Source organism: Bradysia coprophila, chromosome II, assembly GCF_014529535.1.
Source record: "Bradysia coprophila strain Holo2 chromosome II, BU_Bcop_v1, whole genome shotgun sequence".
Taxonomy (NCBI): domain Eukaryota; kingdom Metazoa; phylum Arthropoda; class Insecta; order Diptera; family Sciaridae; genus Bradysia; species Bradysia coprophila.
In genome coordinates, this window is record NC_050735.1 from 8,062,628 (window position 1) to 8,085,365 (window position 22,738).

The 22,738-nt window shown below is 35.8% G+C and overlaps 2 protein-coding genes and 1 long non-coding RNA gene across 7 annotated transcripts in view; 1 reads left to right on the forward strand and 2 right to left on the reverse strand.

Moving 5' to 3' along the window:
- On the reverse strand, nucleotides 1–20,997 carry LOC119070100 (bumetanide-sensitive sodium-(potassium)-chloride cotransporter). Of its 4 annotated transcripts, none has more exons than XM_037174419.1 (20): nucleotides 20,905–20,997; nucleotides 10,498–10,818; nucleotides 10,346–10,424; nucleotides 10,190–10,284; nucleotides 10,005–10,119; nucleotides 4,875–5,130; nucleotides 4,780–4,804; nucleotides 4,627–4,718; nucleotides 4,246–4,497; nucleotides 4,047–4,186; nucleotides 3,676–3,984; nucleotides 3,365–3,610; nucleotides 3,172–3,307; nucleotides 2,657–3,114; nucleotides 2,391–2,589; nucleotides 2,074–2,121; nucleotides 1,071–1,162; nucleotides 579–1,008; nucleotides 431–514; nucleotides 1–348 (listed from the first exon to the last, which is right to left on the reverse strand). In XM_037174419.1, exons 2-20 carry the CDS (start codon nucleotides 10,680–10,682, stop codon nucleotides 182–184), a joined length of 3,408 nt encoding a protein of 1,135 aa, XP_037030314.1. In that variant the 5' UTR covers nucleotides 10,683–10,818; nucleotides 20,905–20,997; the 3' UTR covers nucleotides 1–181. The 4 variants fall into 4 exon arrangements, with proteins under 4 accessions (XP_037030314.1, XP_037030320.1, XP_037030325.1 ...); XM_037174425.1 differs by lacking the exon at nucleotides 20,905–20,997 and adding an exon at nucleotides 20,759–20,853; XM_037174430.1 differs by lacking the exon at nucleotides 20,905–20,997 and adding an exon at nucleotides 20,018–20,034.
- Nucleotides 1–22,738, forward strand: part of LOC119070809 — a 531,393-nt gene that overhangs the window by 171,809 nt on the left and 336,846 nt on the right. The gene's annotated exons all lie outside the window — the stretch shown is intronic.
- Nucleotides 8,982–22,738, reverse strand: part of LOC119070431 (cyclopropane-fatty-acyl-phospholipid synthase-like) — a 20,407-nt gene continuing 6,650 nt past the window's right edge. For both annotated transcript variants that reach the window (XM_037174787.1, XM_037174777.1), the window contains exon 4: nucleotides 8,982–8,992. The gene's annotated coding sequence lies outside the window, so the exon portion shown is untranslated. The remainder of the gene's footprint in view (nucleotides 8,993–22,738) is intronic.

A 22,738-nucleotide genomic window follows, 5' to 3' on the forward strand; every position in this document is an offset into this window, starting at 1 on the left:
TTTAATATTGCTAAATCATTTATTGTAAATTGTATTGTTAGTTAAGTGACATAAAACAAAAGAAAAATATGTGGCCGTGTTTATGGTCCGATATCTCGCCAGACCTCTTCTGCTGATTAACAGAACAATATAAGAGAACGAAAATTTACAAAACAAAAATAAATAAAATGTCGGCGCCAAACTACGAATAGAATGTTAGCACACTGGTTTGATTTCCACGGACGAATAAAAATGGTGGCAGATCCCTGCTCAAGCACTCCAACCATGCCATGTACAATGGGGCGGAATAGATATTTCTTCGTGGCATCGGTAACGTCATTACCACTAGATCGGATTTGGACGATTTTTCTGGAAGAATTTGAAGAAAGAAGGAGAACGTGATAAATCAAGAATTTTCGGGGAAAAAAATCATTTTCGGTTAGTGACAAACCTAAGGCGTATTCTCTAAGCCTAAGATGACGATTGGTTTTATCTTGCACTCCCAGAAGATCACTTTCGGATATTGTTTCTGCAGCTGCGAAAATATTTTTTTTTAAATTATTTTCAATGAACGCTTTCAAACTGTTCCGAACACAAACCATTTCCATCATCATCCGGTTGCATAAATTCTTTAATCATTTCCTTGAAAAACCGCACCGTCGACTCTTGCGGCTTTTTCGTTATATCCGATATGAGCTGTAGATCCGAATAATCGATTCGAAACTTGGCCAACAAGCTAGCCATAGCGCTCATCTCGAATTCCAATTCGAATTGCTTGTTAGCCAAAGCAAATACACGAAGTTTGCACGAATTCCACGTTCGGCGTGTACTTATGATGTATGGTAGAAGTAGCGTCAATCCACCATCATCGTACAACCAGTACACATCGATCACGGCATTACTTCGTTTCCTGGTGAACAAAGTCAGATCATGCAGTGTCTCTTTCGGCAAATCAGCACCACCAGGTGCTTTATATAAGAAGGAAGCGTCGCTTGCCCGTTTTTTCGATTTTTTTAGGTAGTTGTTCAGCTGCAATGGAACGATAACTAGTCCAACGTTTCCCTTAATTAACACTTCACCGTTCAACTTACCACATATTGTGAACGGCCATCGGGTATACCGGACACATGATCGCGAGATACAGCAGGGATTGGTGTACCCGATAGATCACTTGTACTGCTAGCTAGAATGACACAATTGAGTATGAAATGGCCGGTTTAATGGACGGGGGATGTGAGATTTTTTAATGCTTCGAATTGATTATGTGCAACAACGAATAGTGCGACAGGTTGCGACCATTTCTTTTGAAAATAGGATAAAGTTTGGAAGCAGTGCTAAGCTTGTTTTAATCGATGTTTACGCGGTTTCGGGCGGATCCAGAACATTTTCTGACCTGAGCAGTTGAAATGTTCTGACTCGGGCGGTTTTTGAAAAATTGCACTGGTACAAGCGATTTAAGCGTCTGGGGGTTATCGCTTTTCCGAAAAGAAAAACCTCTGTGGCATTGATAAGCGAACAACCAATGTGAGCGTATTCCAGCTCAAACTGCATGACTTTGAATTCGAAATATAGTGCAAACCGAAAGTTTTCAATTTCAACTTGCTAGTGGCACATTAGTATTAGAAGGGTCATTTAGCTTTCGTCAATAAGCAGGTCCGAACTGGACATGCTGGGCATTTCAATGTTTGAAAGAAAGTTTCAATTTTTCGGATAGTTTGAAATTGTTTTTGTACGGATCGTCCAGGTGGCCATTTGGTAGCCAATCCAGCCCTTTTAAACAAATACAAAACTAGGTTTCAGAACCGAAAACTTTTATGTTTTTGATTGAATAGCTTATGAACTGTAATCCTCCACAGACCATACCTACATCATATTGAGTGGGTCACGAATGGTGATGAAGCATGAGTGATATGTAATATGCGCATGCATCAACAGTTTAGATTGAAGGCAGTGCACATCTTTAGCTATTTTTAAGATAATCTGGAAAATTTCGGAATAAGTCAGAAAAATCACAAATCTCCCAAAAATAGGCCCTGGAACACCCTCTTCAAAAACGTCGAAAATGAAACTGCAAATTGAGGTCAATGGACTTACCTTTCGCTTCGTCTATGCTCTTTTCAATACTACACCTGAAATCGTCAGCTAATTTACACGGCAAAAAGTGCAATTTAATAAGTCATGCCAGAAAAGAAGATTAAAATGGAAAGAAAAAAAAAAAACAAAATTATTAGTGTCTTGTGCGTGTGACGAGTGTATAAGTGTAGCAATGCTAATTCTATGCCTTAAAAATTTTAAATTGAGGGCTTGGTGTGTGTTTCATCAAAGATATTGATGAATTCACCGAAAGCTCAAGAAGCTTTTCAGATAAGACGCATTAGTTGGATTCACTGACTATTCACCACCAAACATACCTTGAGACACGTTCCGGCTCAACGAGTCACAGCTACCATGAATATTCGATTTATCATGCAGATCGGCCGAACTATCGTTCGATGGAATGGTTTTCGGCAGTTGAAAGATACTTATCGGTACATCTTCGCCCAACACTTGCGAATAATCGAGTCCTTTGGGTACTCGCAGTATTGCAACGGCTAGGTGCATATCCAATGCCTGTTCCAGAATAAACAAATTTTGTGTGGTTCCAAATCATACGGCGCATTAAACAACATTACAGTACCTTATGGACAGTGTTGAAGTATTGCGTCAGCTCGGATCTGGGACATGTTTTCCAATCTAATTTGTAGCCCATCATCAATAGGTTTGGCTTCAATTTACCAACGCCGGTAGCTTGCATCAAAGCCCGTGCGCCGGATTCGAAGTCCTCGCCGTCGACCAACGAATAAAAACCTTTGACTTTGTGCTTCTGGAACCAGTCAGCCGCTCTGTGCTGCAGATAAATGCGATGCTTTTGCGTATTGGCACCTTTGACGATGTGACCGCAAACAAGAAGCGACAAGTTTTTCGTCAGACTGTGCGCAAAGTCCACTAATATCGGTCTGGTGTTCGGCAGATGGGTTAAGGCAAGAATCTGCGGTCTATAGTTCTTGACGTGCTCTTCCACGTTGTTCAGTTGCTGGACTGAATTCAACGCATTTTTGTAGGTCTGCGCTTGGGTTGTTGAGCCCCAATTCACGTCTGACGAGATAAATCAATTTAAAAGTCGGAAGTCAAGGGCAGAGATAATGAATTTACCCGGCTTCCTGTAAGATACAATCAAATACAAAGCTATAACCGCTGCAAATGTGAGCAGAGCCGTCAGCAGATCGATGAGAAACATAACAGCAACACACAAGATCGCTCCAAGGAGACTCAGCCACATATTATAGTACTAGAACGTCGTAGGTCGGTACATTATTCAGATTTTAAAATTTCGAATTAAAATTACTTTGAAAGTGGGCCGCCAGCCGATTGGTTTGGCAAGACTGGCATGAAACGTGCTGAAATTGATTAGCATGTAAGCAGCCAAGAAGAAATTGGATATCAACGGTGCGATGGCATCGAGTGTTCCAATCAAAATAAATGCCGAGGCTAGTATGAACGTGAGAACATATCCTCGTACCGGTTCGTTATTCTTTCCATAGCCACGAGCGAACCATTTAATTTTCGGATACAGGTCGTCTTTGCACAAGGCCTGCATTTGGCAATTAAAACATCAACACCGGATCGGAATAGACCCTCAAATAACTCAATTCTTACTTGGAACACTTTCGGCGCTGACACTAAGCTAGCCAGTGCTGATGACAAAGTTGCAGCAAAGCATCCGGCGTAAATGAACGGTCCGAATCCTGATACCAGTTCGACGATTTGAAACGAATTCTGTAAACCGTATTTGCACGTCTGATTGGCACAGTCTAAAAATGCTAGCGATCCGTTCACGGCGTCTTCAACGTTGCCGGTGGCATCGCGAACAACAACGGCGCCAGCAATTAAAACCATTATGATATAGGTGGTTGTTGTTATCAATACTGCCAGAAGCGTTCCTTTCGGAATCGATTTTTGCGGATCCTAGATGAATAACCGTTTCAACCGCTGTCGCTGGACAGAAAAACTCTTTTGCCAATATTTACCTTCAGATCTCCGGAAATGTTTGCTCCGGCTAAAATACCAGTTGCAGCTGGGAAGAAAATTGCAAATACTGAGAAAAAGTTGTGCTGCACACCGTTAACTTCCCGGTAGTTTGTTTTCAAGTTGTCAGCGAAAACTTGCGCTAAGATTCCAAATTATCGATCTCTTTGTTCGATCAATTAATTCAACGATTTAGCTTACCATTAAAGCCGACGAAACCTTTTGCAGTGTCTGCATCACTCTTTGGACCAATTATTGATCCGATAATGTAATCTCCAATAGCCACCAGTAGAATGACAAGCAATCCAATTTGCGCCTTTGCTTCCCATTCCATGCCAACAACAACAATTACCGTCAAAATCAGTATCGTCACCGAACCGATAATGCGAGTGTCCTGCACACCGCTATCAATAATTTTGCAACCAAGCGATCGTAGTAAATCGTTCATTGATTCTACGGAAATTATGGAAGCAATCAGTAATCAAATTCTCTAAGTGGTCAGGTCAATTTCGTTGGCAAAATTAGGCGGTCAATGTACGAGAAAATTAACCGCAAAAAATATTGTTCGAAAGCAAAACATACCACAAAATCCAACGACATACATTGCACACGCAACCACATTTGCCAATGAAAAAATTAAGCCAATTGAACCACCAAATTCTGGTCCTAACGATCTGATAAAAATAATTTTTGGCTTTTGGCTGTCTTAACTGACGGTAAATGTAAAGAAATCACCTTGAAATCATGTAATACGTTCCGCCTAAAAAAGAAGAATTTTAAGTAAAATTCAAGCTACCGACATTCTACTGAACCGCGACGCGTTAACTGACCTCCCTTAATCACACCATTTGTGCTGATCGCTGACATCGACAATGAAGTAATACCTGTGACGGCCGTTGTCGTTAAAACTAGTAAAATTCCTTCAATAATTCCAGCTTGACCTACGACCCAGGTCAATCGTAAGAACAGCATTACACCCCAAATATTCAATAAGCATCTTATCAGCACACCCTGTATCCAACCAAATTTTACGCCAACATTGAGTCCTGCCTCCGCATCGCCGTTTCGCGGTAGGGTTCCGTGTACCTTGTATGGAAATGTGGAGTGAATTCAAATGAAAATGCCGACGATTCTGTATTCGAAAGGGAGTTGGAAAACAGACAGGGTGTCTAAAGAAAGCAAAAAAAAAAAGTGCGGATGTCGTTCATGAACGCTCCCTAAGACGAAACAGCAATGATTCCGTATTTTATAATCTTGCACTGATGTGGCATGTTACCCGGTTAAAAATGAGATGGCGCGGTGGCGCTCTACAGTATTTTTCAATTATAATAGTCGATGACCATATCACGGGGTTTTGTTCGAGCAATAGCTTTGGAAACACTTTTCAATATAATTGGTGTTATGAATGTACAAAAATCATTATTCAATTGGTAGAGACTTCGATTGTTATCCCGGGCCCGGGTTAGAATAAAAGTCTCAAAACGAAGATAAACGTATGCTCACGCTTCAAACGATAATAGATTTGAAACCGTAAGTACAGTTGACGTCAATGAAATTTAGACATGAATTTGTTTCATCTGTCTTTCAGCTGGTCCACTCATACAAACAAATGAGTAGATATGCATGCTTAAATTTCACCTACGTCCACTGTAAATATTCAAACTTTTGAGACTTTCAAACTTTCTAAATCTCGACGGTGGCGAAAAGAGCGACGTCAAAATAAAAATGTCATGAAACGGATTCATTTATCAAAAGTGCAACCAACTCAGGTTACCTAATTTCAATATAAATTTTACCCGCCAACTGTTTCATGTACAATAACGTTCGCCAAAATCCGTTTAATTAAATTCTTTTCAAGATAAGGACTTAATTGATTGATAATTGTAATGCTTGCAGTAAGCCAACATGATTAGTTTACAATGCGTGTGCTTACCGCCATCGTTATCGCCCCAGGTAAAATGAACACACAAACTAATTGATGTGGGTGTATTGTGGTGGCATTGGGTGCATTTATGAAGTAAATTTATTTTGAATAGTTTGTCTCGACGTCTTCGACTAATTATTCGCAAAGAATTTCTGAAAGACGACTGCAAATTGAGACACATTTGCATTTATATCGAAGAAAATTGCTTTGTTATTTGCACAAAATGAACAATGTTAATATTAACATTGAAATATTTCGTTTTTTTCTTCATTTATACAAATGCTCCTGATAAAACCAGATGTTTCTAAAAAAAGTTGCTAACCTCATCTTAATAATTTAATAAAATTTTAATCAACACAAACATTGATGTCGAAAAGTTTAGCTTGGAAGCAGGCAAATTGAGTCGATTTAAGATAAAAAAAAATTCTGCAAAAACAATTTTCATATCAGACGTTGTTCAGACGTCTCACAAATACAATTCACATATTTTATCATTTTGCGTTGAAGAAATGAAGTTTTAATTGGAACTGATTTACATAATGATTTCTAACGTCTTATGCGTTTTCACAGTCACATGGAAAGCAACAATGATTGTTTTCGTATCAGATGATTTACCGAATATCGTACGATATAAAGGAAGTTCGATGATTCACTAGAATGCGCAATAATACAATCGTTAAAAGTTTCCTATGTGCAGAATAAGCACCAGCTTATCTATAACACCAGCTGGTGTACAAAAGAAAACACTTTGTATTGTAAACAATTCAAAGAACATAGCTAACGCCGACCCGTACGAAACACCTATTCGTATCAAAAGCCTTTAATGTGAAACTCTTCATTTCTCTTACTTCATTTTCTTCTCTGCTGAAAAACTATTCTTCCTTTTAAATCACTTACATTATCCACTCTTTGCCTTGTTATCATATACAATTAAATTGCCGGAGGCAATATAGACAGCCCCGTACGAAGTCAAATTTCATAAATTCCTATTTAAACAGCTATATTTACCTATATTTCACTGTAAATAAACATTTCACAGAGGAATATGCTATTATATAGCTCTATATGCCTGTATATAGCTCAATATAGCTGTATATAGGTATATATAGATGTCCATATATGGAATCCCTGAAACCCCTCACACTTAACACATTATTTCCATGTTAACAGAAACTCTCTAAGCATCATTTTTCCCACTTTATATCACTTTTAATAAAATCCAATATGGCCGCCGGCAGCCATTTTGTTAGGAAACCGAAAATAGTACCGACGCTTTACATTTGTTAATACCTTTCAAACAAAAAAAAAATCATGAAATTCGGTCAAAATTTACTCGAGATATTGACAAAATACTCCACGTTCACTGTACGGCCGAGTAGCCAGATAAGAGCTCACTCCAAGAGACCTAGCTCACGCTCCGGAGAACATAATTTCATAAACTTTTTTTTCCCTGATTGGTACGGTCAATACCTATCTAATAAAGCTAAAACGAACGAAATATGTTCAACCTTTTTTTTGTCGATCGGTATTGTAAATACCGAGGGGTGACGCACTTCCATTTAATCCATTTAATCCATTTAATCCAAAAAAATTTTTTTAGTTTTACCGAAATAATTAGGCTACCCACCTGAAAAATTTGTAAAGTAATTGCGAAAAATAGATTTGCACGATCACCAGCTCGTTTAAGTACTCGTGAGGTAAAGGATTTTTTTTTTTGTTAAAAATGGTATTAAATTTATTTAATCCATTTAATCCATTTAATCCACTTTACACCAAAAACTCCTAAAAGTGGATTTTTTTCGCTTTTTAACATTGTAGTATGAGTTGTAGTACGTGGTTCGATCAAAATCAACAATTTTTAAGACTTTTACAGTATTTTGTAAAATGAAGTTTTTTCCTATTTAATCCATTTAATCCAATTTTTATTCCATTTAATCCATTTAATCCATTTAATCCATTTAATCCATTTAATCCATTAAATCCATTTAATACCATTTAATCCATTTAATCCATTTAATCTAGAAGTGAGTTACCCCTCGGTAAATACCTTTTATTTGACGTATCACTTACAAGTTTAACGTTTAAATGTCCGGAGATATCTTCGAAAAACCGTAAAGCACTTATTGGGCCACAGCTCGGGAGGGGTCGATCCAAAATCACTCATCTTCGAACTTAGCCTGTCTTTTGACATTACCAAACGGAAAAAAAAAGAATTTTCAAAATCGGATGCGTTTTACTCAAGTTATCGTGCAGACAGACAGACGGACAGACGGACATTATTTTTTTCGCGGATTTGGCATCTCTAGACAACCACAATAGGTTTCCCCTTACTCAGGGAGTCCAATTTGACGTGTTACAAACGTATGCGTAAACCTATAAGACCCCAGTACTTCGTACGTGTCTAACAACCTAGACATAGTGCATTTCTACGTTAACGTCATCTATGCGCGCACATAACACATATGATTGAAGTAAACAAATTGTTCAAAATGTGTTTTGATTGTTTATCATACGGTAAGTGTGTGTTAGTAGATCAGCTGGTGCTTATTCTGCACATAGAAAACTTTTAACAATTGTATTTTTATTTATCATCACGGCGACGACAATCATCACGAAGGGTGAAATTTTATAAGAAATCCGCCATTTTATCGCCAACTGTAGTTTGTCACTCACATATCAGTATCTGTTTGACCTCCTCAAATTTAACAGACTTGCATAAAATTGGGGACCAAATGACAGTTAATAAAATCTGTTCCTTTGCCTGTTCTTGGAGTGCGTTGGTCTGAGAGACGCACACTGTTTCGTTTAACGAGATCTTGTTTTTTGATTTTCAAAAAAATGATTGGCTGGATGATGGCTAGTCTCCCACTCCTAGTCATAATCCTATACGTGTAATAGTTCAGCGAATCATATCAAAAATGAAATGAAATTCGGTTGGACTATCCAACACACGTGTCATAAATTTTGTTTTGTTTTTGTTTCACAAAAACACTTAATCGAGTTTTTGCAATGAAATTTCATTTTCTTATAATTCGAAAATATGACATGGTCGGTTTCTTCATTTATTGAAGTATTTTGTGGATTTTGCACGGCTCAAAATCTTGCTCAGATCACAAACCATTCAATTTACAACATAATATCATGAAATGGGTGTCTTGTGATATGATATTTCCGATTGCAACAGTTACGTGTGCAAGTCAACTCCATTTGCGAACTAGATTTTTGTTAAAGAAAGTTAGTCTGTCGCCATCGGAGTTATAGCTATTTTGATGTTTTGCTATAAAATAGGAAATTTTCGCACACGATGAGTTCCCAACTTAGCCTTCGGCTCGGATAAATAATCTCAAATCTCCCATTTCAAAATTTCATATGAAAACAGCTCTTTGAAGAAGTCGGAAAAAGGGCTAAAATAGCTATTTTTTATTATGAAGAAATGCAAGTCATAATTTGGTTGATATTAGTTCGAGAGTAGCAAAGTTGCAGGGGTCTGACATCTTATAGAAGTACCTCCAATAAAGACCAGACAAATACGATATAGGTCAAGGGTAAAACTCGCCACACATGTTCGTAAAAATTGAGTTTAGAAAAATTAATCATAATTGCCCGGATGAAAGTCTCCGCCACTGATCTAGAGCATTTAAATACGGTTAGTGTTAGGTGGAACCCTTTTCGCAGTTGAGTAAATGAATTATCCACCGACCGAATAATTAATTACATCAGCATCAGCATATCTTTCTGATGACTTCAGCTAATTAATCTATTAACATTTGACCGATAAATGAATATATAACGTCTAATTGGCGGTGAATCATATTTTGTTTTTGACGACAACGGTTCTTCCACCAATATATTATTATAAAAACTAACTCAATGACATCGAAAAAAAGAAGATTGAAAGCAGAGTCAATATACAATTCATTCATTTAAGAACTTGTATGCAATACGAAAATAGCCATTACCAGTGTGAATGGCAGAACGGTTACAATTAACGATGATAAATGTCGAATTAATAAATCAATTAATTGTGGCAACTCACCTTATTTGTCATTGTTGCATTATGCAGTTCGTCTAGTGTGGGTCGATGGGCCGCCTGAATCGATAGAATGTTTCTGTAGTTATCCAAACGAGGTAACGCTTCGCGTGTAAAATGTCTGAGAAATTTTTATTTTTCATTTTATGATGCTCTTGATACTACAGACGTAACCAAAAATGCTTAATTACCGAAAACTTTTACCGTAGCGTGTGTCGTACTCACTATCAAGCAATACCTCGCGATCTTCGTCATTTGAATTTGAGTCTGAATCATCTTGATTGACCTAGTTTAACATTTGAATTAAGAAATTGTCTGTGATAAGGAGTTAATTGATTTAAAAACACCTGAAATCGTGTGGTCTGCTGATCTTTATACTTGGGCGGTCTATCTTTATCTCTAAAACTACTTTTGAGTGACGATAATCTGCGAAAATTGTCAGTTGTTCGTTTGGCTGTTAATTGCCAATACAGAGAAGAAACACAAAAAAAACTCTCACCTTGATGTTCGCCGCACAGCCACTACCTCTTCCGGGAACGTGTCGCTTTCATTTGCTTCGCAATCATTTTCCACGATTTTCCGGTATATCTCTGCGGCCGCTTCCTTTTTCATCCGATCTACTGGGTTCACATGAAATCGTGTCGGTCGATCAACACCCGCTAATTCAACAGTACCATCTGACATTGTTAAATGTTTCTTTCATTACACAGCTACACACGAATTAAATATGGATTTGTCAGTTTAACTGATCACTTCACTGATCGTCTGTGATTCAAGTATAACACATAGCTAAGTGACACAATAAGTCCATAGAGTTCACCTGGAAAAATCACAATAAATTCACTCAATACGCTAACCAACCTTTCAGCATGGGTCTTATGTCCAATGTATGAGAACAACGTTTTTTCAGGTTTATGTATAGATGAAAGCAATTTAACAAAGTTTCTGTGCGCAGTGCAGACTACACGGAGCCAGCAGGTACAGTAATTACATAGCTACCAGTACCAATCTTTGAGAATTCAATCTTTAACAGACGGCAATCATAATGTTAATTACCAAATCTATTACTTCACTTAATCTAAACATTTTCAACATTTTAATACAAAATTATTACTTAACTTGACTTGATCTAAACATTTTCAGTATGTGAATTCAAAATCTATTACTTCATTTGTTTAAACATTTTGTATTAATTAGCCGTCTGTAAAGGTTAAGTTTCCAAGTTAAGTTAAAGCTTAAAAGCTTGCAACATAATTAAGTTAAGCTTAAGTTACTGGATGTCCATCGTTTACTCTTTTATCGTCCCTACCCATTTACACTACAATAACCCAACAAAGCCACTAAACTTGAACATCGACTTAATCTCTCTGCATTTCTCTGTATTCAGTTCACATTCGGCAGTGGAATAATTTCCATTCTGTCATATACTACAACCGATGTGTGAATAACATCGTTATCTGCAACGTAACATTGACCCCCAATTCTTTTTTTTATGATCAGAATTCTCTAACAAATCGTTGGCAAAATTCAAAGTAATAGAAGCACGTTCGTATAGTGTATAATAGCGCGGAATCTATGCACGTTTCGCTGCTATAAAGTGTATTCAAAGTGTGTTGTGTACCAATTTTGTGGCTAACTAATTTCAGTATTGCATTAAATCAAAGTAAATAATTGATTGATTTGTATACAAGAAGCATACCCATCTCATTAACTTTGACAAATTTAACGTGAAGTTTTGATAAAAAATAAAATAAAAATTTATTTATTTTCTCGTGTCGGAATTTGTGCATTTACAAATTAAATGAAAACAAAATTTAAAATGTGATTTAGTCAGACCTAGGTATTACACTTGTTTGGGTATCTAGAATTTTTGTCGACAACAGCGGCTACAATTTTCCATCAGTAAATATTATATTTCTTATCACATCGAACAAGAGAAACTCTTTAGTCTAAGTGTATTATGCGGCTGCGATGTCCTTCACTTGATTAAAAACAATAATAAGCCATTTCTGCTTGAGAACAATATACTATGGGTGATGTACTATTTATGTACACTTATAGAAAGAGTGTGTTAATTTTACACATTGAGATAAGCGCCATGTGTATGTATATATATATGCACCTCAAACAAAATTAAATCAAAAACATAATTTGCAGCAGATGTTCAAAACTGAAATTACATTTGAATAAAGATTTATATGCATAGCAATGTCAGTGCATTGTATAAATGCTCGTTGTCATTCCAAGGATGTGTAGATATGGTGTTAGAGTTATGTAATGAGCCCATTGTTTTTGTAATTCTATTTTGGAATTTCTGTTTTTATCTCTTTGGAATTCTGGTTTCTAAAAATAAACTCACTTCTGGTTCGGATATTTCGGTTTGAGGTTTTTTAACACTGGATATGCAGATTTAAGTCTATAAATTCACCCGATTGGTTAATAAGAAGGTACGGACTATTCGCACATGTGCAATTAGTCTTTATTTGACTAACCACACTAAGGTCGTTTAGACTTTATTTCATTATTCGCACTTTTATATTAGACTGTAAAGCTTTTTATGACGTAATTAATGAAGCTAGTATTGACTTTGTTAAAGGAATCGTAACTATCTTCTTCAAACACTTTGTAAAAGGAAGCATCACGCTCTTTTACAAACACTTTGTGAAAATAAGCGTTATTCTTTCCTACAAACACTTTGTAAAAGGAAGCATCAAGCTCTTCTAAAAACACTTTGTAAAAGTAGGAATCAATATCTTCTTCAAACATTTTGTAAGATGAAGCATCAATCTCTTCTTCAAACACCGTGAGAAAGGAAGCATCACTATCTTCTACAAAAACCTTGTAGAAGGAAGCATCAATCTCTTCTTCAAACACTGTGTGAAAGGAAGCATCAATCTCTTCTTCAAACACTGTGTGAAAGGAAGCATCAATCTCTTCTTCAAACACTGTGTGAAAGGAAGCATCAATCTCTTCTACAAATATCTTGTAGAAAGAAGCATCAATCTCTTCTTCAAACACTGTGTGAAAGGAAGCATCAATCTCTTCTTCAAACACTGTGTAAAAGGAAGCATCAATCTCTTCTACAAATATCTTGTAGAAGGAAGCATCACCCTTTCCTATAAACACTTTTTAAAAGGAAACATCACCCTCTCATACAAACACTGTGTAGAAGGAAGTATCAATCCTTTCTTCAAACACTTTGTAAATGTAAGCATCAATCTCCTCTTCAAAAACTTTGTAAACGGAAGCATCACGCTCTTTTACAAACACTTTGTAAAAGGAAGCATCAAGCTCTTCTAAAAACACTTTGTAAAAGTAGGAATCAATATCTTCTTCAAACATTTTGTAAGATGAAGCATCAATCTCTTCTTCAAACACTGTGAGAAAGGAAGCATCACTATCTTCTACAAAAACCTTGTAGAAGGAAGTATCAATCTTTTCTTCAAACACTTTGTAAATGTAAGCATCAATCTCCTCTTCAAAAACTTTGTAAACGGAAGCATCACGCTCTTTTACAAACACTTTGTAAAAGGAAGCATCAAGCTCTTCTAAAAACACTTTGTAAAAGTAGGAATCAATATCTTCTTCAAACATTTTGTAAGATGAAGCATCAATCTCTTCTTCAAACACTGTGAGAAAGGAAGCATCACTATCTTCTACAAAAACCTTGTAGAAGGAAGCATCAATTTCTTCTTCAAACACTGTGTGAAAGGAAGCATCAATCTCTTCTTCAAACACTGTGTAAAAGGAAGCATCAATCTCTTCTTCAAACACTGTGTGAAAGGAAGCATCAATCTCTTCTTCAAACACTGTGTAAAAGGAAGTATCAATCTCTTCTTCAAACACTGTGTAAAAGGAAGCATCAATCTCTTCTTCAAACACTGTGTAAAAGGAAGCATCAATCTCTTCTACAAATATCTTGTAGAAGGAAGCATCACCCTTTCCTATAAACACTTTTTAAAAGGAAACATCACCCTCTCATACAAACACTGTGTAGAAGGAAGTATCAATCTTTTCTTCAAACACTTTGTAAATGTAAGCATCAATCTCCTCTTCAAAAACTTTGTAAACGGAAGCATCACGCTCTTTTACAAACACTTTGTATAGATAAGAATCAATCTATTGTTTAAAGACTTGCAAAAGGAAGCATCACATTCTCCTATAAACACTATACATCAATCTTTTCTTCAAACACTTTGTAAAAGGAAGCATCAATCTCTTCTCAAACAGTGTGTCAAAGGAAGCATCAATCTCTTCTACAAAAACCTTGTACAAGGAAGCATCACCCTCTACTATAAACACTTTTTAAAAGGAAGCATCACCCTCTCATACCAACACTTTGTAAAGGAAGTATCAATCTTTTCTTCAAACACTTTGTAAAAGTATAGTAAGCATTACCCTCTCCTACAAACACTTTGTTAAAGGAATAGGACTAGAAGAGAATGATGCTTCCTTTCACAAAGGATTGAATGATTTAAGTCAATGCGTTATTAATTACACCATGAAACGCTTTTCAGTCTAGTGAAATGAAGACTCACGCGAATTTGAACAAATTGTGAAATATAGACTATTCTTACAAAGTGCCATTAGTCTTTATTTCACTACTCTCATTTTCTGTGATTAGTTAAATGAATGGCAAAGAAACAAACCCACAGATCAGTCAAATGAAGACTAATCGCACTCTGTGTGAATAGCCTTTTCGTAATGAGAATGGGCATGGAGGTAATTTGATTCAATTGATAATTGTGACTGTCGAAACTAGAATTTATATAACGAAACGAAGTAGAAACATTGCAGGACACGGCATTGGTTATTTATGTATCGGTCTGGGCAATTTCGTTTGTGGTAGCGCGAGCAGAGCTAGACTAAAATCAATCGTTCAAGACAGATATGTAACCTATTGCACTCGTTGTGAAAGAGTTAAATATTCGAGTATTTGCTGCTGTAACTGTGTCCTTCATAAAGTTTACTATGATGTAGTGATATTAGCCGGAAAAATTATAGTTTATGTGTGAAAGAACGTAGCGGTCTATCCGGGAAAATGACGGCACAAGACAAAGTTCCAGTTTTAATTAAAAATTCCATTTCATAATTGCATTTTTCTTGTTGTCTTGATTAACAAACTTTTCATCAAAATTAACATAAATCGTCAATAAAAATAGATCGATGAAAATGAAAATATAGCTTAAAAAATTCACTTCATAAATTGATGACTCACACTTTTATTACAAAGTTTTTTTTCTTTTGAAATTTAATTACTGAAATGTTTTCTATTTGGTGAAGGTGAAACTAAGTTGACTAAAGTGTGTCGCAGATAGTTCGATTGTTTAACTATTATAGAAAACATGAAAAAAGCTACGATCTGAACGACCACCCTCTGAGATGAGCACAACGATTTTACACATTGAAAGTTCATAAAATTTCGATGAAAAGAACGATTTTCGACCCGCGAGCATGTAATAGTAATATCCAAAAAAAACAGGTTTTTTCATCGAAATTTTATGAAAAACTCGAATTTTCAAGTTTTTATCCCTTCTTACGTAAAATCAATTAGAAAACTCGGGATAAAAGTGAACAGTCACGCTTTCTTGTTTCTCGGATCAACAAAATTCAGACAAAAACTCCACTTTTCAAATTTGTATTCACAGGTTTAGGAGAATGTTTAGAAACTAGGAAGAAATGTAATAGAGTTTTCCCATATTTTAGTACATTCTGTCATAAAATTACTGCTGTCACTGCACTTATTTTCATGTGAACCAACTTCATATGGTGACTTTTGTTCTGTAATGACAAATGTGAAGTTGGTTCACATGAAAATAAGCTGCAGAGAATGAAGTACTATGAAGTACCCACTTGTCCCATGTAATGGTTATCTATGAAACAAAAATCGTATAAAAGTATTTTATAGTACTAGATGTCAATTGTCAACCCGAGACGAAGCCGAGGTTGATAAAATATCGTGTGCGATAAAACGCCACCGCACGATTCGTGTTTCATACAGCGGTTTTATGCAATTCAATGAGCGAATTCCTCGCGGACATAAACAAAAAATACAAATCAAAACTTTGATTGAAAAATAATCAAAAGTCAATCACAGCACACGAAACTTTTATGTGAATGTGTATTGATATGAATTGGATGCAAAATTGTTTTTCGCACCCTTTTTGGGTGAGATAATAGTTATTTTCCTAACTTCGTCACGTATTTCCAACGTTGTTTCATTCACAAAAACTTCAATAAACCACAAGAAAATGTGTCGGTTTTCAAAATTTCGTGTGTGTAGAACAATCATTCAAAGAGAAGAAAATTCATAATTGTTTACTCTGTGATAAGTCAACTATTTGTATAAACTTCGCTTCCAACTTAATTACACAAGATTTCCACTTTCAAGTCTTTCAGCCAATTACTCAAACCAAAGACTCAAACGGTTAATTTCCTGCTCCATAGTTTGTTACCTCCGCATTGGTGAATCAAAGCATAGTTCCTAACGCATGCTAAAAAGATTTTGTTATTGTATTTTACTGAAGAGGACGTCAATGTGCTTGAAACATGAAAAGTTCGGTTTTCGACGCATGCAGATATTCTAGTGGTTTATCGACTTAGAAGATGACGTTTTGTCCACTGAATCGTTCAAAGTAAATGACATACAAACTTCACACACATATTACGGGTAGAACCCCTTTTCACAGTCACAAACAGTGATGTAAACTGAACTGGCATGTAAATTACAAAATAGTTAGCAAAACTGTGAGAGATAAATTTCGATGAACGGGAGTTGAGCTATAATGATTCACAGTGGAGTTTTCCATTACCTATCTCATAACGAATTCGCACAGTATAATATACTGATCCCCTCGCTCCAATAACCATTTTATTGCATTTATGAGCGTGGCTGGCTATTATACTTATACAAATCGGTCGAGTTAAGATTGAATGCATTTACATATTTCGCCTCGTGAAGGGTTGTCAGTACGGTTTCTTTTCATTACGGTCTGATTACATACAAATCCACGACAACAATCATCAAAAATTAGACGTGTATAATGCAATCAACGCACAGTTCATATAACAGACTTTTTTTTGATGATTGAATGAAAACTGGTATTTCATTAATGAACCGTGCGATATTATTTTCAGTACCAAATACGCAACATACAAGGCAATAAATTGTGATGAATGCGAAACATAATTGCTGACATGATATTGAACAATGTGTCTGTCCTTTGTGCAGATTGTTTTTTTTATGTTTTGCATTTAATTTTTATTTTATGGAAGGTGAAACTGAACGTGAACCTCAATCTTTATTTTTATTTTATGAGTCAATTCGTGAACGACTTAAAATTTGCTTCGACGATTTCAATATATTATACTGACAATGAATCTTGAACAGAATTTGTGTCATCGACGAAATAATACCGGTACTTTCATTGACATTGATTCCACCAGCATCGCTCTTTGGTTGGGTTCTGTTATATATATCAGCCACATTAAATTATTTGTGAAACGCCTGTATATATGCAATGAATTTGTACTGACGAAAAAGATTGGAAAATTTCACCTGTACCAGGTAACTTCGTCTTCAGGTAATCTTTCTTTAGGTACCTACGTCTTCAGGCAATCCTCATTGAAAATTTTACCTGTAGCAGGTAACGTTGACTCTAGAGATAATCCTCAATATCTGTCACAGCTGTAGATACAAATAATTCAGCTTTCACATATGTAATATAGATTACCTGCCGACAAAGTTACCTGAACAATGTCCTGCTACCGCTGAAATCTTCAAATCTTTAGATTAGTGTGTTCAAGGTTCTGAAAGAACAGGTTAGGACAACTCTGAGTTCATCACGAAGCCGGTGACACACAATTGCGTCAACGGCTGCGAAGTTTATATGTAAAATGGAACTTAACAAAAACAAAATTCTGAATTTTCGAGAAAAATATTTTCTTCAAGTTGATTTCTCACACTATCTGTTTATAAAATTTGGTGTCACCCGCCTTCGTGGTTGTCTTAACCCGTTCTTTCAGAACTTAAAGTGTGTCAACGTCGGCCATTCAAAATAAAAAAAAACTCAGAAGGCCTCCGACCAAAACCCTCTCTAGCAAACAAACAGCATCTATTGCATTTAATAAGGTGATCAAGACGTTTGTGAAACTCTGCTACTTGTTTAAGATTCGTGAGTCTGTTCACTTTAAGCCTTATGAAGAAGCAGAGGTTCTTAAACCTATTTTAAACCCTATTTCAATTTTTTAAGAGTGTTTGTTTGCTAGCTAGAGTTTTGCCCCGAGCTAAACTACATCGGCTAATATGAGCTCGTTGTTCTGTAAATGTTCCCGACTATTCTTGAACCATCCGAAATATTCCGAAAGAGACCCGACTGCCGAATGCCGATGACCTCTTCACATGGAAATTTTTCACCAGTTACAGCATTAAGAGGTGGTGACTGCACGATATAAACATGACTAGTACGAGTAAATTCAGTTAATTACTTGTTCAACGAATTCTCAAATTGAGACGAGAAAAAGTCATTTAGTCGGTCAGCTGTGTAACCAGATTTATATTTTTGAATGAAATAATTTTTCAAATGCAAATTCTGGTTATAAAGAATCTTCCTTATAATTTTTTCTTCTTTTTCTTCTCCAGTCATTATGGGTTAAAACGTAAGCCAGATGTTTATGAGGCAAATTAATTCGAAGTTCAAATATTTGCTTTTACTATACACTTATACAGGCATATTACCATCACTGTTTTGTATATATTTAGATACGTCTTCCTCAGTCTATTTTTAAAAGAACTAAAGTGTTATTTTATATATGCTGTTTCGCCGTATAATGGGTTCGGTTCAACCGAAAAGAGCATCGTTATTACATTGCTCAACTTGACTTTAAACGAAATTTTGTGGATTGATTGAATGGATTTTTCATAATTTTTATTTCTCTCGCTGAAATTCGACAAAGGTATTCAAGGTTACATTGAATTGATTTTGAGCACACCAAAAACTCACACAACCACACTGGATATGATGAATCATTGGAAAGTTGAAGATATTAAGACAGATACTGAAATGATGACAAAAAAAAAATCTTTTCAACGATACTCAGCAGTGATTTACGTGAAACACGTGTGGCAAAGGTAAGTGCTCTGCTATCATACGAGTGAAAACACTGTCCCACCTTGATATATTCAGCCAACGTGCATATGCATAACTCTGAACAAGACATACAACTTTGAACGTATTCTCCTACTTGTCCGTTGAATATATAATGTGAGACACGAAGGGAAATACATTCGAAGTTACACACGTTGTACACAGCGAGAATTAGGAGAATAGCGAACTGAAGGAATTTGCGTCACATTTCATTTTTATAAGAGGAATTTTTTGCGCGTTTTTGCTTGTTCATGGTGAGTTTAGATGGGTTTTTAAGAGAACAGATCGCCTCATATATATACGGGGATTTACGATTCTTCTGATGCAAAGTACTTATCGACCGACATATACTGTAAATATCAACAGGTGAATCAATGCACAAACTCAAAGGTCCAACAGTTCTACTTCTACATAAAATCGAGGGGTGACACACTTCTTGGTAAAAGTGGACTAAGTTGATGTGAGGGACACCCGAGAGGTTCTCATACTATACGATCGCAAAAATTCTGATCGATTCAATTTTAAATCTTTTAATAAACACTGTTGACAGGGCCGAACTGGCTACCGAAGGTTCCTTCGGACAATTTCGTACAAGGCCCAAATTCAATTTTTGTGAATAAGGCCCTTCGGGAAACGCTCTGCTTCCCAGTATAGCCAGTCCAGTCATGACTGACTTCGAATTATAATTTGATGGTAGAGAGGTTATTGACCTCTTGGCCCACTTTATTTCTAAATTTAAAAATGTTCCCAAATTCACAAAATTAAATTCACTGTTTGTTCACAGTTTGTTTAGCGATTGGAAATCAATAGCCGAAATATCAAATTTAATTTAAATTAATTTTCATGCATTGTTCCATTTCATGGCGTTTAGACAATGAAAACAATTTTCATTTCATTAACAATATTTTATGCGCCAAAAATGACGATTATATGAAATGAATATTGAACGAAATTCGAAATTGATAAAATTGTTTTAAGAAAGCCACACACAACAAACATTTAGAATATTTACACAATTATGATTGCCTCGACAATTTTCAATGCATAGAGATAAAAAACCCACATAAATTGCGCTATCTACACTGTAATACAAATAATTCGGGTCGGATGTCACTAGAATCCAGATTTTTCAAATATTTTTTGAAACATATACTCCGAACGTTTATCACAAAATAAAGAAAAAACTGAACGTGTTCAGCGCCCGCCGGCTAATCGAATGAATATCTCTAGTTTATCATTTGGCGCTATTTCTTACCAAACGTTTCTAAAAATATTATTTTGATTTTGTTTCGTCGCATTGGCTTAACTTAAGTATAGTTTCCACTTAAAAAGAGCACTCCGTTTAGCCTCCGTTTAGCCTCCGTTTACATGACAGTTGTAAAATAGAACAAAAGAACTGTCACGCAAACGGAGTGGAAATTGAATTTATTTCAATTTTGTACTCCGTTTACGTGACAGTTCCTTTGTTCTATTTTACAACTGTCATGTAAACGGAGGCTAAACGGAGTGCTCTTTTTAAGTGGAAACTATACTTTATTCTAATCTTAACAAATCGAAACACAAGGTTAGCCACAACACTTAGCCTCATCACAATATCGTGCATACAATTCTTACAATGTATTTATGCAATAACACTGCGAGCGTCTTTTTCACCAAAGCAGAAAAATTCTATCGAAATTATCGCCAACTTCCGATTTTAAACAATTTTCAATTTTCTTTTACTCAACAAATCAACCACACATTTCAAAATAACAACATACCGCCACGAATGTGCAGAACTAACTAAATGTCTTGCCTTACTGTATGGAACCTATCGACTCTTCTGAAATGTTTAATCGCGATCGCCGTTAACGATTCACATTACTTATTAGAGGTGTATAAACATTTAAGTGATATCACAGTTACACTTACACATTCGCACCACATAGAACATTTTCAATTTGTCGAAGAAAATTCTTTTATATCATCACGCCTAATGAGTGTAGTTGTTAATAATTTTGAGTTATTTATGCTGTTGCTGTTGGCTGGTGTGTTATTATCACGAATAGGACATTAGGGCATGGTAAATTTGTAAAAATCCTGTTCGTTGTGGAAATTGTATGCTTGATTGTTGGTTAATTGTCGAAATTGATCCGAAAAAGTCACGATTTAAACATAGAAATACGTGATCATTGAACTGAGTATTGTGACTGTGTTGAAGTCAACTGCGTGAGCCAACCGTACTTATCAGTAAGACGCGTTAATAATCAGTAATCGTCGGAAAACCATCATAATGACGATTATGATACTCTTAGTCACGTGCTTTAGCTCTACACAAAATGACTCTATTATTCAGCGCAATTACTCCGTTTAGTTCTCCGTTTGCTTTACAACAATCAAAAGTGAGATAATTTTTCATTGTTTGATCGGTAAAATATGAAGGAAATCGGAGTAAGTATTTGGAGGACCTTAATGAAGGCTGTAAATGGCGAGGAGGACACCACATCATCCCAGCGACCACAATCATCACGGGAAGTGAACTTTTTGTATGAAGATCTACCATATCTATGTAATCCTAATCATTTTACTCAATTCTTTATTAATAATAAACGTTCTAGCTACCGAGCTCCACGGACCACGGACCCATTGTCTCAACAGCATGATCTAGACTTTGTGTCAGCATGAATATTTGTGCTGACACAAATATTTTCTGAAACTGAACCAAACAAAAACTGTGTGATGGCACATATTTCTGACTAAGACCTTGTTTAAATCGATTTTTTAACATGGCTCATTTTTGGTCAAATGTATAACACAACCAGATCTACATTTTTCTCAATTTGTCCAAAAGTGAGCCACTAGTTTTATGATTTTTTCTTGTGTTTGCAAAAATAATTGTAATAAAGTTTGCTATCACAAAAATTGTCACTATATTAAACGTATTAAACTTAAATTATTTAAAATATGAATGCATAGCACTTCGAAGAATAAAAGAAATCCGATAACTTCGGTAGGCCTACCGAAGTTATCGGAAACCTGGTTTCCATACATTTTAAGTGTTTTATTGGCCGTCCCGGCTAACTAAGATTCGAATTTGACTCGAAAACAACTTTTCAGCAAAAGCTAAAGTAATCAGAGTGTTTTGTTCGAATTAATTTTTGACGTCTCTTTAGTATAATAGCTTCGGAGTAAAGTACCCGTTCCAATGTCACTAAATACAATTTTTTTTTGAGTTCCATTGCAAATTTTCCACTTCGCTCAATGTCTATGCAATATTTGTACAGCTGAGAAAAGCAAAAACAATTTGCAAATTCAATATATTAGTATTAAATTAGTATTACACTCCGGGTCCCTATGAATTATTTTTGAAAAAAGTGCCCTCATCGTTTGGTGCCTTAATATATATAAAGTTTCGATAGCCACCGGTATATCACAAATTTGAGGAGTTTTGTTTTTTTTTTCGGAGTACACTACATCAATCTGGACGATGCCAGTGGCTATCGAAACTTTACATATTTTGGCACCAAACGATGAGGCCACTCTTTCCAAAAATAATTCGAATAAAAAGTTATCATCAAAAATACATTTTCATAGGGGATCGCAGTGTATATTGCT

What these genes read in the sequence shown, in the direction of transcription:
- LOC119070100 (XM_037174419.1), bottom strand. Translation starts at nt 10,682, where the DNA reads ATGTCAGATGGTACTGTTGAATTAGCGGGTGTTGATCGACCGACACGA. An exon ending in CAGCGCCGAAAGTGTTCCAA is followed by an intron (nt 3,611 to 3,675) that starts GTAAGAATTGAG and finishes TGCCAAATGCAG; the next exon opens with GCCTTGTGCAAAGACGACCT. An exon ending in ATGGCCGTTCACAATATGTG is followed by an intron (nt 1,009 to 1,070) that starts GTAAGTTGAACG and finishes GTTCCATTGCAG; the next exon opens with CTGAACAACTACCTAAAAAA.